The sequence below is a fragment of the Mustela lutreola genome, chromosome 2 (assembly GCF_030435805.1).
Source record: "Mustela lutreola isolate mMusLut2 chromosome 2, mMusLut2.pri, whole genome shotgun sequence".
NCBI classification, from domain to species: domain Eukaryota; kingdom Metazoa; phylum Chordata; class Mammalia; order Carnivora; family Mustelidae; genus Mustela; species Mustela lutreola.
The window spans coordinates 165735968-165750835 of NC_081291.1; the positions used below are offsets into that span (position 1 = coordinate 165735968).

General features: G+C 39.7%; 1 protein-coding gene across 7 annotated transcripts in view; it reads left to right on the forward strand.

Moving 5' to 3' along the window:
• The window catches only part of BTLA (B and T lymphocyte associated), a 55893-nt gene that overhangs the window by 23351 nt on the left and 17674 nt on the right, over positions 1-14868 (forward strand). For 2 of the 7 annotated variants that reach the window (XM_059164132.1, XM_059164133.1), the window contains 2 exons: positions 2793-2924; positions 4045-4230. In XM_059164132.1, coding sequence (XP_059020115.1) covers positions 4143-4230 — 88 coding nt within the window. In that variant the 5' untranslated portion in view covers positions 2793-2924; positions 4045-4142. Of the gene's footprint in view, positions 1-2200; positions 2925-3394; positions 4231-9400; positions 9655-14868 lie in introns of those variants that run through there. The other 5 variants (XM_059164135.1, XM_059164136.1, XM_059164131.1 and 2 more) reach the window with 5 other exon arrangements.

Here is a 14868-nt window from a genome sequence, read left to right on the forward strand (position 1 = left end):
CTGTGTTCCAGAGAACAGGAAATTGAGATGTGGAATAGATTTGGCTCTCTGGAAGCAGGTATTGGGATAGATTAGCAGTCAATACCTGTGAAAGTAAGGAGACAGAGCACGATTGTGCAGAGGCAGAAGTCAAACTATGATATAGGCCTGACATAACCTTGGCTGACAACCTGGAGCTCTGGGTCAAGTATTGCCCATCGGCATCCCATGGGAACCCCAGATGGCCAGCATGACAAAGCATGATCTTGGATTGGTGAGTCTCAACCTGACCGGTTACTAAAGAAGTTTACCACCTGGAAGCTATCTGCCAACTGAATTCTCCACAGCCAAGAGCAAATCTGTCCTTGAAGGGTCACCCAAGTGGTACAACTCTATGTCTACTACAGACTAAGAATCCAGGAATTTATTAAAGATTCTACAGCTAATAAACAGCAATGATTTGGTAGCAAGTCTTTTGTGATGCAAAATCCATGTCTCTTAGCAATTCATACTTGGTTTCCAAATATCCATTCAAATCAGCTATCAGAATCACTTTGGGAGATTTCTTTAAAACAGGGATATGTGACCTCAATCCTGTGAGATTCTCATTCAATGGACCTAGATAGGATCTGGGAATCTCACCCAGTGCATAAAAAGTGCTCAGACTGATTCTAAAGTACAAGGATATTTGGAAACCATTGCTATCAAGAACATTGATGAGGGGGTGTCTGGGTAGCTCAGTGCGATAAAGCCTCTCCCTTCAGCTTGGATTATGATCTCAGGGTCCTGAGATCCAGCCCCACGTTGGGCTCTCTGCTCTCTCTGCCTGCCTCTGCCTACTTAAAAAAAAAAAAAAAAAAAAAAAAAAGAACATTGATGAGGAGAGGACACCAAGCAGAAGAATGGAAAAAGTTTTAAATGCTGGACTACATTTGCAGCAGAAGCTATGAAATGTTAACAGGGATGCTAAAATTTTTAAAACCAAGATTCATCCCTTTTGGCTGATGTTATCTAATATCAGTAGTAAGCTCTCTCTAGGGTCCTGCATCTGTTTTGTGTTTGCTGTTTCTCTGACCACCGTCCCTCCCCCCACCCCCGGCCGCCCCGATGTAAAAATATTGGAGAAAGTACAGATGCTTCATGATTCATGAAAGCAACTGAATCTATAAGTGAACTAAACAATTTTCCCTGTATGTAGCTCCTAAGATGCTTGGAAATGAATTTTAAGAAATCCACTTCTATTTTGCTTTTTGTCTTTCATGATAAAATTGGAGATAGATTCATGTTTTTAAAACTATTCCTAAAAAACAAAGGAATCACTAGTAAATTCTTTAAAAATGTAGTTGTAGATTCTTTTTTTTAAAATATTTTATTTATTTGTTTGATAGTGAGAAAGAGAGAGAGAGCACACACACAAGTAGGGGGAGCAGCAGGCAGAGGGAGAAGCAGGCCTTCTGCTGAGCAGGGAGCCTGATGCGGGGCCTGATCCTAGGACCCTGGAATCATGACCTGAGCCGAAGGCAGACACTCAATGACTGAGCCACCCAGGCGCCCCTGTAGTTGTAGATTCTTTAAGTTTACATGTTCTAATGAAAAAGTACAAATTTTTAATCAAACAGTACATGATTATAATGGGACAAGGTTCAGAAAAGAAAGGTAGTTGCTAGATGAGGTAGAAATTTAAAACAAAATTGACTTGCAGCTGAGCTAACAAACTTTGGAGCCAGGCTTCTTTCAAATATATATATATATATATATATATATATATATATATATATATATTTTTTTTTTTTTTTAAAGATTTTATTTATTTATTTGTCAGACAGACAGAGGGAGAGAGAGCGAGTGAGCACAGGCAGACAGAGAGGCAGGCAGAGGCAGAGGGAGAAGCAGGCTCCATGCCGATCAAGGAGCCCGATGCGGGACTCGATCCCAGAACCCTGGGATCATGACCTGAGCTGAAGGCAGCTGCTTAACCAACTGAGCCACCCAGGCGTCCCTATATTTTTTTTTTTTTAATTAGAATGAAAACAGGAGTCAGATTCTGAGGGAAGGTTCTGTCTACGGCCTCTGAGGACTCCAGCTGTGGAGTAATAAAGAGCCAGTCATGCTGATAAAAGTAATTAAATAGATATCTTTAAAAATGCACTAGATGTTACATAAGGTTATCTCATTCACATCGGCTTTTTTATATGAAAAGAAATCCTTAAAATAGTAGATCAAAAGGTTTTATGCTGAAACAAGCTAAGTGTATATGACTTGTCTCTGATTTGGGACAAATAGCCTGAGATCCATGGCTACGGTTTATGACTTTTGACTTCTGGAACCATTTTAAATGGATAATGAGGCTTGCCTCAGCTGCCACAGGAAGTTTGCATTTCACCTTGAGCACGGGAAAGAAAGTTGTGTAAATGCTGGGTAAATATTTCACAGGATGTTTACTTGGTAAGTAATGGATGTTCTAAGACAGGTATAGTCACTCTGTGTTAAACTGTGGTGGTTGAAATACATGAATATTTCAATTCCAACACTAAAGGCAAATATGGGGAGATTATAGCACCCATTCACTGAGCTTTTCTTTTTTATTCTTAATTCAATTTTACTTTTTCAGTGTTCCAAGATTCATTGTTTATGCACCAAACCCAGTGCTCCCTGCAATACGTGCCCTCCATAATACCCACCACCAGGCTCACCCGAACCCCACACCCTCCCTTCCACTGAGCTCTTTAAAATCATTCATCTTGGGGCCTCCAACCATCACACAATGTCTGTCTGAATCAATAAATACAACGAAACTGTTTTTTTAAAGTTAGGTACTTGAAACCATTGAAATTTGGCCTTGGAAGAAAATTACCAGCCTCCAGGAGAAGCTGATTACAAAATCAGCTTTTGTCAATGACCACAGATGTCACAAATCTAGATTTCTCATTTGGAACCTCAAATAGGTGAATTTAACTAGCTCTTATAATTAGAAGCACAGGGGCGCTTGGGTGGCTCAGCCAGTTAAGGGTCTGCTTCGGCTCAGGTCATGATTCCAGAGTCCCAGAATTGAACCCTAGGTTGGGCTTCCTGTTTGGCAGGGACTCTGCTTCTCCCTCTGCCCCTCACCCACTCATGTTCACTCTCTCTCACTCTTTCTCTCAAATAAATAAAATCTTATATATATGTGCAAGCATGCGTGCGTGCGTGCGTGTGTGTGTGTGTGTACATATATACGTATGTATGTAGGTATATATGCATGTATAATTAGAAGCACAGCTAATTTTTACAAGTGGCCTTTGAGAAAACAGTCCCACCTTGAGCCTAGACTATCTGATCTTGAACTTTTCCATTTCTTCCTTTTGTTGCTTCTTTTCTGTTTCATCCATATAATTACCACATGAAGAATGTTGAAAATGAAAGTTTCCTTTAATTGATATTCAAGATCTCATTTAGCTCGGAACTTAGTTATTTAGAGGGAGAAATGTAGCTAATATTAACAATGGTCTTGTTCCATTGATATTTATCTACAGATCAGAGACACCTGCCCTTCCCTCATCTGTTGAGGAAGTGTTTCCTGTCACTCATATTCTCCATAACCTCAAATAAATCACTGGTATAATCACAATAAGCATTCTCATCTTGCCATGACATGGTGTTTAGGAAGAAAAAATCTAAAACTTTCTACATAAAAGAAGTTTCATAGTCTGAAGCTATGAAAAGGGGGGAAAGGCATACTTACCATAGGCACTTTTTACCATGAATTCCCTGACCTTAATTTGATTAAAATCTCAACCTAAAGATGGCAACAATATAGATTTCTTTAGAGTTTGATTTTTCATGTTACTCAGCTTTGAATGAGAAAAACCTCAATGTGGGGCAAAAAGGGTGGTAAAGCGGAAGGAGAAGTTAGGGACTGAGCTGCTTTGCAGACCAGTATTTGAAAGTGAACAGCCGATTTGGCAAGAAGCAAAAACCACAGAATAGAGTATCACATCGTCTTTCTGTTCACTTTGTTTCACAAACGATTCAGGTTCTTCCTACTATCTTCTGCCACCTCCTTGCTTTTCTCTACTTACTTCACAGATGTCGCTGAGGTAGGTAACCTGGTCCAATCCTGAAGAATTCAAGGGCAGAAAAGAAGTCTACTTGTGAAGTTTTCTTGTCCCTGGTATGCGCAGGAAATGAAGACATTGCCTGGCATGTTTGGAATTGGGAAATTGTGCCTGGTATTCGTCCTAATCCCACATCTGAGCATCTGGAGTATCAACGGTAAGGCACCAACATAGATAATCTCTTATTTTATTTCCCAGAGGTGGAGGGAATGTTTTCACTTGCGGTGTTAGTAGGATGTGTTCTTTTATGTCAAGCGGATAATGGTGGATGGAACCATGCAGTGAGATTTGCTCACTGAGCACATTCTAGAACATCAACCAAATAAGAACATGGTTTTCAAGTCATGGCTTGGCTGATTTTCTTAAAAAAAAAAATGTTCTGATGGTAAGGGAAGAATTGGGTGGATGTTATAAATAAGGTACAAATGTATCACAACTTCTAGCAAAAATGCTCTGGATGCCATCCTGATGATTGAATAGCTTGTTTTTTTGTTTTGTTTTGTTTTGTTTTGTTTTGAGACAGAGGCAAGCAGAGTGCTGTCGTGTTCAGCTGGATGGGTGTTGGATAACTGGGGTTGTACCTGTCTCTGTGGCTACTACTGAGTAATGTCACCAAACAGAGTTGCCCTTTTTACCTCGGTAGGGTGTTTGCCTGGAGAACACCATGTAAGCAAATGCTCAAAGATCAAGAATCAGAGCATTCTATCATTGTTCCTATTAGGCTGAAAGAGAATGGTTCCTACTTGGGTGTCATTTGGCATAGAAAACAGCTTGAGGTATGCCTGATATGTGGCCATCTCCACAAAGATTTTATGAGGACAAAAAAGCCGTTACTTTCTTCTAGTAAATTCATTTGCTCCCGTACATGGACACAGGGGCCCATATATTGGAAAGGCTATATAGCAGAAGTTTCTGATTTTCTCAGGTCTGATTTCAAATCTCCTGCCTGCTTATCCCCACAAACATACATACTCTTATCAGTTAATGTGATGTGGTTTTAATTCAGAAAATACAGTGACTGAAATCCTCCTGAATGTCATCGTAAATCCTGGAGCTGCTTGGTTTAGAACTTGTCTTCATGATGCTAGGATGGCACACAACTAGGTGCAGAAATTCCCAGGAACCTAAGCATTCTTTATGTGTGTGAGTAATTTGGTATTATGTTGGTGAGGTGCTTAGATGGCTGGCTGGGTTTTTCATTTTCCATCAGACACCTAAAATCACACAGCCGTAACTGGAGTCGTGTATTAAATAGAATTCATACCAGTTTGAAGAACACATAAACTCTCCTGTGTGAAATGGAGGAAAAGAATGTTCAGTGCTGGGATGCCTGGGTGGCTCAGTTGGTTAAGTGTCTGCCTTCAGATGAGGTCATGATCCCAGAATCCTGGGACTGAGCCCCATGTCAGTGTATGTGTGTGTGTGTGTGGCGGGGGGGCTTAGGACTGGGCTTGTTTACTGGCTCTGCCACTTACTGTGTGGCCTTGGTCATGTTTCTTATCCTCTTTTATCCTTAGTCTCCTCATTTGTAAGACAGAGATAATGATTGTACCTAAAATATGGGCCTGTGGTATAAATACAATAATATGAATGAAGTGCCAGGTATAACAGGTCCACATAATAAAAGCTGATAAATATTAATGGTGTTTTTGCTAATATTATTTTCACCAAGCACCCCCCACAAAATTTCGTTAGATGGGAAATAAGTGCTAATATTATCGTTTAAAATAGCTGAGCTTTTAAAGCTAAAAAAATGAATAAATAAAATACATAGCCCAATATATTTGACCCCAACTATAGAGAATCAAATTATTTGGAGAATGAAATGGAAAGCCTCAGATAAAGTGCCAACCAGGTCTACTGTAAAGCAGTTGGTAGATTGAAGCATAGCTTGCATTAAATTTAAGATATAAGTTGAGATAAATGTTTGGTGAGAATTGTTCTCCCAGACAGAGCTGATGACTCCATTCCCTAAAACCACATTAATTTTAACCTCTTCATCTTGGGGATTTCCTGTGATTTACTAAATTACTGAATTCTTTACATTGGCAATGTACATTGTACATTCTTTACATTTACATCTTTGGGTCAGAGAAGAAACAGGGCAGAAAGGGCACCCATCATTTTTTGAAGTTCCTGTTTGATAACACAGTGTCTTTTTTTTTTTTTTAAGATTTTATTTATTTATTTGACAGAGAGAGATCACAAGTAGGCAGAGAGGCAGACAGAGAGAGAGAGAGAGGGAAGCAGGCTCCCCGCTGAGCAGAGAGCCCGATGCGGGCCTCGATCCCAGGACCCTGAGATCATGACCTGAGCCGAAGGCAGCGGCTTAACCCACTGAGCCACCCAGGCGCCCGATAACACAGTGTCTTTATCAGGCTTATTGCTATGGCTCTAGCCATTTTTTCCTATTGAAATGTGTACCTGGTGTGCTGGAGGTAGCACTCCTTCTTCTGCCAAATGCCTGTGTATTGTTATTACAAAAATGCCTGCCACAAAATAGGCATACCTTTTACATAAATGTCTAGGAAAATATTCCGGAGCTAAAGGACTTCCTGGATTAAGGCATGAAAAGATGAACCTGTGTGCTGATAAGAGCCTTGAATTGATTTTCTAACCCCGAGAAGCTCTTTAATTAATTGTTGCTTCCTCTATCCCACTACCAAAATTTCCTCTGATGTCGTTTTGAAGTCAAATTCTGGTTATCTTGAGTAGCTGGGGCATTCCTACTTAGTTTTCATTACTTGTGAGTTTCAACTTTAGAGTTCCAAATTGTGGAAGGAAAAATGTTCACAGGCATTCATAATCAGGTTGCCAAATTAAATCAATCTTTTACTGTGTTTCTTGGAAAGGTTAGGATCAGGAACTCGAGATCCAGACTGCCTGGATTACTGTCCCATCTCTGCCACTTACTGTGACTGTAACTTTCTGGTTCTGTTTACTCATCTAAACAATAGGGGACAACAATGACACTGATCTTATGGGGTTCCTATAGTAAGTGAACTAATTCTACACAACACTCAGAACACATTAATTTTAACCTTTATAGCTTGAGGATTTCCTATGATTTACTTGATGCATCATTAAGTGGTCTGTAACTTTAACTAATGTTTTTTTTTCTTTTAGTCAAAAATTTAATTAGCTTGATAGTTTCCTTCAAGAAGGATTGGGAGGCTATCTCTCATTTGGGGTTGAGAAAAGTTCTCTATAAATAGCTCTTTATATCATTATCTACAACCATCCACAGTTACCAAGAAATAACAAGGCTTTGTTCATGTGACTTCAGTGATACTGTCTTTGTAAGCTGTTTGACAGAATATGCAGTTTGATTCACTTTTCTAATAGTCACCATTCCATTACCTCAAAATAAGCTCATTCTTATCCACCTATCCTTTCATGGTGATGGCCTCTGATTGACATGCTTACCTCTACGGAAGCAATTACCAAGCACCCATGCATGCATGTGCAGGGGTATCATTCTCGAATGCTCAGAATCTAAACTTATCTAATTTGAGGTACACTTTGAACAGAGTCCGGCAGAGTGTTGGGAACGGTGATCTGGGTCAGTCATAGGGAAACCCCGGGTTTAGCTGGTAGAGCTAACTTCTCTTTTTCTCCTTCCTGTTAGCCATATTTATCTTGTGAACACAACCTGGAACTCAAATATGTCATAAACAGCTCATTGTCCAGAAGCCATTATAAGGCAGGCTGGGGCACTTAAGTCCTAGCTGGGTAGTTGTGGCCCTATTTAATGTTTTTCTACCATTTAGAAGAGAAGAATTAATATTGGGGGACAATTGGCAGTTTCTGCTCACATGAATATTGTTTAGTATCTTTTCTGGCTTTGAAAACTCCGTGAATCTCCGTGTGATCTCTGTGGTAGAGTGCATTAAGAAAGGGAGGAAGTACCTGGGAAAGAAGTAGAGGTGGACTTTCTCTGTGTCTTTACAGCAACACAGAACCTATGCTTACCCTGAGCAGCCCAAGTAACCACAAAATCACTGAAGGCAGTATTTAGAAATCCTTATGTTGATTTCTGGTACAATGACAAAGGCTCTCTTTGATGCTACTGGCTATGGCTTCTAAGCTATGCTGTAGGCTTTTTCTGCGCTGTTCTTCCAGAAGTCATTGTGGTCAGGATGGAGGCCTTAGCATTTCTGAACCACAGGGTCTTCCAGGAGCAGGCAGTCAAAGTCTTCTGGAGCTGTTGTCTAAATTATCAATATGAGTCATCGTTCTTTAGGGCTCACTAAACTGGCCCAAAACGTTTGCTATTCCACAGAGAGAATTGTAGAATTGGCTAACAAACACTCCACAAGATACTCATTCTTGTCGAATGAGGTGGGCAGAACTCTGCAGAAATGAGAACATGTGAATCCTTTGGCTGGACAGACAAAGTCAGTGACCAGTAGGATAGAACCATAAAGGGACATTTGTCACTTGGTAGAGATGTAATGGAGAAGTACTAAAAGAAATCTTGGAAAAGTATCCAAAGACAAAGGTATTTTACTTCCCACTTTTGACCAAGGCTGGCCTTGCTGGTTAGTATAATTCTTTTTTTTAACTTTTTAATTATTATTATTATTATTATCATCTATTTTTTGAGGGGGTAGGTCAGAGAGAAAGAGAATCTTAAGCAGCTCCATGCCTAGTGCAAAGCCCAACACAGGGCTCAATCTCATGACCCTTAGATTATGACCTGATCCAAAATCGAGAGTCAGATACATAACTGACTGAGCTACCCAGGCACCCTTTGTTAGTATAATTTTGTAAGATTCCACCTCTCATATATAAAAGTACAATTTTCTATGGGATAAACTGCCTTTTCTGTATCCATTATATTTGTTTGCCCAATCTATATGCCAGTTGTTATGCATCACTGATGATACTTGACTCAGCTAGGAATAACTGCTCAGAGCAGAGGCATTTGGGGCAGAACTTCTGGTCGCCATTTTGTCTCTGCCACCTGCAGGCTTTGCTCAACTACTGTGTCACTTCCTTAAATTCATCCTAAGAAAAAAGAATACCTGGTATTTTTTTATTGCCTATTACGAGCCAAGCATAATGCTAAGAACTCTTCCTATGTGTTCTCATTTACTTCCACAACTACCCTGGCATATAATTTGCTTTGGAGTTAGCCGGGCCTGGGCTCAAGTCCTGGTCCTAGCTCGGACTCCCACAAGCTGGTTGTCTCAGCAAGCGGCTTAGCTTCTCGAATACTTGGTTTCTCCATCTTAAAAACTAAGATGATAACTGAAAATACCTGATAAGATTTTAAGGATTAAAGGAAATGATGTATGTATGGTACCTAAGAGTAAAACACATAATAAGAACTCAAAAATGTTAGTTACGTCCCTATCTTCCTCCCATCAGGAGGATCTAGGGGGGTCTGCAGCACTTGATATTGTGAGGTATTATGTGCTTATGAGCAAGTGACAATGAATGTGAAGCTGTGATTCTGGAGGTGATCCCCCAAATGTGACTTGTGCCACCCATGTGCTGTCTGACCTGATGACTACTGATGTTCCCTGTGGGTCCTGTCTTTTAATATCTCAAGGAGAGGAAATGGCACAGGTCATTGGTAAGCTTTGCTGACTGTTAGATGAAGCTTTGAAAAATACTAAAATGACTATTTCAAGACAAAACAATTTAAGACTTATCCCAAACTAGACAAAACCAAGGGATGTCTTAAAGTCTTACATTGCTCAATAAAACTATATTGAAAAGAGAGTCTTCAGATTTTCCCCCAAAGAGTCATATCACAGAATGAGAAATCCAAGCCTAGAAGAAATTGCTTCAGTGTGCTAAATAAATACCACGTGAAAGCAAATTTAGAGAAAGTTTTCACATTCCAATATAGTGAGATTTTTAAGGAGGAAATGGTAATAGAAATGATTGTGAAAATTCTCTCAATTTTCTCATTTCTTGTTCTTTTAAGCAATGAGAACAAATTTGGATTCATACTATGTACATTCTTGTTGTGAAGTTAATTCTTTAATACTTTCCAGTCCCATTTTAGCTAAAGAAACTTTAAGTTAATGTGAGTCTCACTCTCTCTCTCCTTATCTCTTTGTGTGCATCTTTACATGTGTATGTTCAGACAGGAAAGAGATGCCTATCCCCTTCTAAAGACCAGTATCAGACAATATCCACAGAGAAGAAGAAAAACCTGAACAATTACTTCATCCATGTCTAGGTCTTTGATCAGTGTTATACTGCATGCTGTTTGTCAGATATACGTTATTCTGAGGACTGAGGCTTTCAGTTTTCATTGTACCCCTGAGATCATGGCACTGGGTTTAGCGTAACTTACCAATGGTCACTCTTTACAGGTATTCCTAGCACATCCAGGGTTATCTGACTTATGCAGCAGGTTTGTTTACCACAGAATTAAAGTGGTAAATTTAATCCACACTACATAAGGCATTAAATTAGTGGTGTCTGTATGGCCACCAACTTCATCTCATGTCACCACATTTCTGATTTTCCGAGTCTATGCCAACTAGCTTATGCTGAGAAGCGTGCCACATGGACTTTCTGATGCTGTGCATGTGATTCCTTGAGGTGTCCAGGAACCTTCCAGAACCTCTGATGTGTAATTCCATGCCTGCTGTTGCTGTACGTGAACTGGCCTTGATTTTGTTCAGCCCACTGCCTCAGGCAACCCCGGAACCCATCTAATTTGCAGGGGAACAGGCACTTAGTTCCCTTCCCTGGGGGTCATCAGTTCTCCCCCATCGTCCACCACTCTGGCCCTCAAAATTATGGCAAATTGTACCACTGGATTCCTCAGGAGACTTATTTTCCTCCTAAGCCTGAAGACTTCCCTCCTTCTGTAGCCTCCTCACCATGTATCTAAGTTTGAGGGTTTTTTCCTGTGTTTGTCTATCACAGTATCTTCTGACAGAAGATAAAATCCTGCTTCACACCACAGAAAATGATTGATGTATTATATCTTTCATGATTTCAAAAATTATTGATACTTTTTTGTTTAACTCTGTCATAGCTCAAGTCAAGGTCTCACCTGTGTTCATTACAGTCACCCACTTCTTTGAGTAAATGTAATCAGTTTCAACTTTCCATGCATGTGTAAGAATTTTTCAGTGGAGCAAGAGTGAATCTCAGTTGAGATTTTCCTCATGATAACAGTTATACTCAAGGCACATGGTCTTTAAAAATTAGAAATAATTGTACTTTGCATGGGATTCAGAATCACAAAGCTTTTTTTTTTTTTTTTTTTTTTTTAAAGAGCTAATAGGTTTCGCAAATTAGCTACCCTCCCTGGCTCCTGTTGGTATTGACACCTGCACCTTCTTAGCTGGAAGGTACTGGCCCGTGGAGTTTTTGTGGCTGGCATGCCTTTCTGATTGGCTGATCCAGGTATCTGGATGACCACAGAGTATCACTTGTTAAATATTTTGAATACCACCCCTCAGTGGACATAAATCAGACCTTCCCACACTGTATACTTATAAGGTCTAGTTTTTCTTTAGTGGTTATAACTTAACCACTATGGGGTATGTTGAGATGCATGCATTCTTCACCTCAGTGCCCTGTGGGCCACCTTTGTAATAGGTCAGATGTGTCTGCTCTGCTCCCTTAGTGCATAGAAAGCATTAGTCAGAGTTATGAGCAGGAAATTTTTCTCTTCCTGAGCTCTCATGGTTCAGTCTCAGGCTACTTTGGGCCTTCTTCCTTTCATACTAAGCCCAGCTCCTCCTGCAGAGACAAGTACTATCTCATCGAGAAAGTCATGGACCTGGTAGGAAGACAGATGCATGAACACATATTTAATTATAAAGAAATGCTGCATGTCACACAGAGCAGCATGGGACCTTCACTGAGCGGGGGATGTCCAATGGACTTGGGTTGCTCGAGGATGGAGGCAGAGTGAGTTTACAAAAGGAAGTAAGGGCTAAGTTTCATTTGATGGAGTCTGGACATTTCCTGCAGGCATTGAAGGGTCTCTGAAGGATTTAAGGTACAAAATCCTTCTGTTGGATTTTCATTTTGAGAATGCAAACTGTGATAGTGATATGAAGAATAAATGCAGTGGGCGGAGGGGAACAAGGCCAAGTTTGGAATGTAGAAGACTAGTTGGTAGGCTGTGATAATAATCCACATGGAACAAAATAAGACCCAAATTAAGGTAGTTTTATGGAAGCAAATTGGCAAGACATTTTGGATGCTGAATCAATTTAATTTGATGACTGATAGAATGGGGTAGGAAAGAGGAAAGAAACCAAGAAGGCTCCTAGGTTCTGGCCACGTCATAGGTAGGTGATGGTATCATACTGTAATAATAGAAAGTGTACAAGATTTGCCCCAGGGTGGGTTTGGGCTTCCTCTTTGGAGCATTTCCTAACTGACCCAGCCAGAGGGCTCTCTTTCTCTTGGGAATCTGAAAGCTCTGAGGGATTGTATCTTGTTCAGGATTTAAAAAAAAAAAAAAACTGAAAGGAAAATTGAAGACCATTCCCCTTGCACTAGAAACTGTCACATTACTAAGTAGTCATAGGGCGATGTCCACGCCTCCAGGTCTGGGCAAGAAGGGGGTATATTATCACTACAGAATTTTAAAACAAATAAAGCTACTTTTAATTATCACCATGTACTAAGAATTCTGAAAAATATCAGTGATAATATAATAATAGTATTATTATATTATATGTAATAATATAATAATAATATCCCCTCAAAAATATTTTTGGTCTAAATTCTAAATAATTACTATAGGTACTCTTGAGTTTTAATGATATGTATGTACGTTTCCAATTAGCACATTTTTAGTACTTCCCCCTTGAAGAACATTGTATTCTACACGAAAGCTAACTCAGAGAACTTCCAGTTACAGAACTGGCTCTGGGCATGCACACAGATTCATGTGTTCATTCCACATGTTAATTTATAATGTCCAGCATCACCTGCACTTGCTCCAGGCTGTTTTGTCTCTGATCCCTATGCCCCTATGTATTCCTTCATTTCAACAGTAGATTTTAAATAAATAACAATACCACAGGGACTCTGGAGCCAAAGAAACAGAATGTGAGCCATTTCATTGCTTTCTGTGCAACCACTTTGGATATTTATTTATTTAAAATTGAAAAGTGAAACCGTACAAACTGTGCCGTGTAGTTTGTTTTCAGGTATAAACTTTAGTTTTGAAGTTTAAAGCTTCACATTTTATCAAATAATATATATACAGCTGAAATGTGTTCTCTTTAAAGTGTTGTTTTAAAATTAAAGAATGAGTCAAATAAAACTTCACATTCGTGGTACAATTTAGTAATTGCCTAACTTGTATCTTTTGTAGAATTTCAGTTTTAATAAAATTCCTTTATTAGCTACTGGAAAATTATTTATGTAGACTACTATATCAGACTGTAACTAAAAGATCAAAGTTCACACTGTTTAAATAGTTACAAAACTATTAAATAGACAATTTGGTGCATTTTTCCTTTTTTGATTCTCATAATTTAAAAATACTTTTTAACCTCCATGGTTTTATGTATGAAGTTCAATGAAAGGAAATATTCACTGTCTGTATTTCTTTTCTGTCCATTGTATTGTTCGTTTCCACTCATGATCTCTGAAAACATTTTTCCATATGAAGGAGGAGGTTGTTAGAAATGGTGCACTCTGGGCATCATATAATGCTAGATATGCCCTGGTCATGGAATATGTGTGGAATATGTGTATTGTGAAAGCCATGGCTTTCATAAAGATTTTTTTTGAATGTAAGTCTTCCAGGGCACCTGGATGACTCAGTCAGTTAAGGGTCTGTTTTCAGCTCAGATTATGATCCTGGAGTCCCAGGATTGAGCCCTACATCGGGCTCCCTGCTCAGCAGGTAGTCCGCTTCTCCCTCTGCCCACACCCTTCTCAAGATCTCTCTCCCTCTCAAATAAATAAATCTTAAAAAACAAAACAAAACAAAAAAACTCTTACGTCTCCTAAAACCTCTAGTGACTTAAAAAGGGATACTTCATCATACAAAAGCCATCCTTTTACTGCATGTGTATTTGAATTATTTTTGGCATTGAAAATTCCCCACCATTAGCTGTGAATGTTTGAGAATAACAACAGGAACAACTACCATTGGCTGATACATTCCATCTAAAAGCAATTGTGTTCCTCACCTCTCTTCAGAAAATGCTTTTTTGACAAGACAAACACCTCGGGGACAGCTTTTGATTTCCTGAATATCGTGAAATAGTCATACAAAATTCAGGACCAGGAGCAAACGGTCAACATGGCTGTCTGATGGAAACTTAGATTTGTGCCATTCAGCTCCGTGTAGCATTCCTGCGTTACAAACATACGTTTGAGTTTCAGGAAGATGGGACACGTTAATACCCTCTTCGAACAAAGAGCGAGTCCTCTTCATGGTTTTCAACGCTTGTTGGCAAGTCTGCATTCATCCATTCATTCCTTCATTCAAGAAAATTCCCTGTACCAGCCAATGTAACAGCCAGTGATCTTCATCTTGCTGATAAGAATATGCAGGAACTCCGGCGACGTTTTCATAACACCACTGGGAGTCAGTGATGGGGTCAGGACTGTCAGCTGGCTCTCCTCCTCTCCTACCCCTGCTCTGTCCTCTCCCCACGCACATAGCCACACAGGCTGGGACTCGAAGGGATATTCACTTGTGCTACTAGCACTGGGTAACAGCTCAGTGGCTAAATGGAAAGGCAACACAGACCTAGAGCTGGTTTTAACCTGTCGGTCACACAGTGAGGGCGCTGAAGCTGCAGATGCATTTGTGTAGGGGAGTATGGTGAGAATTTTCCTG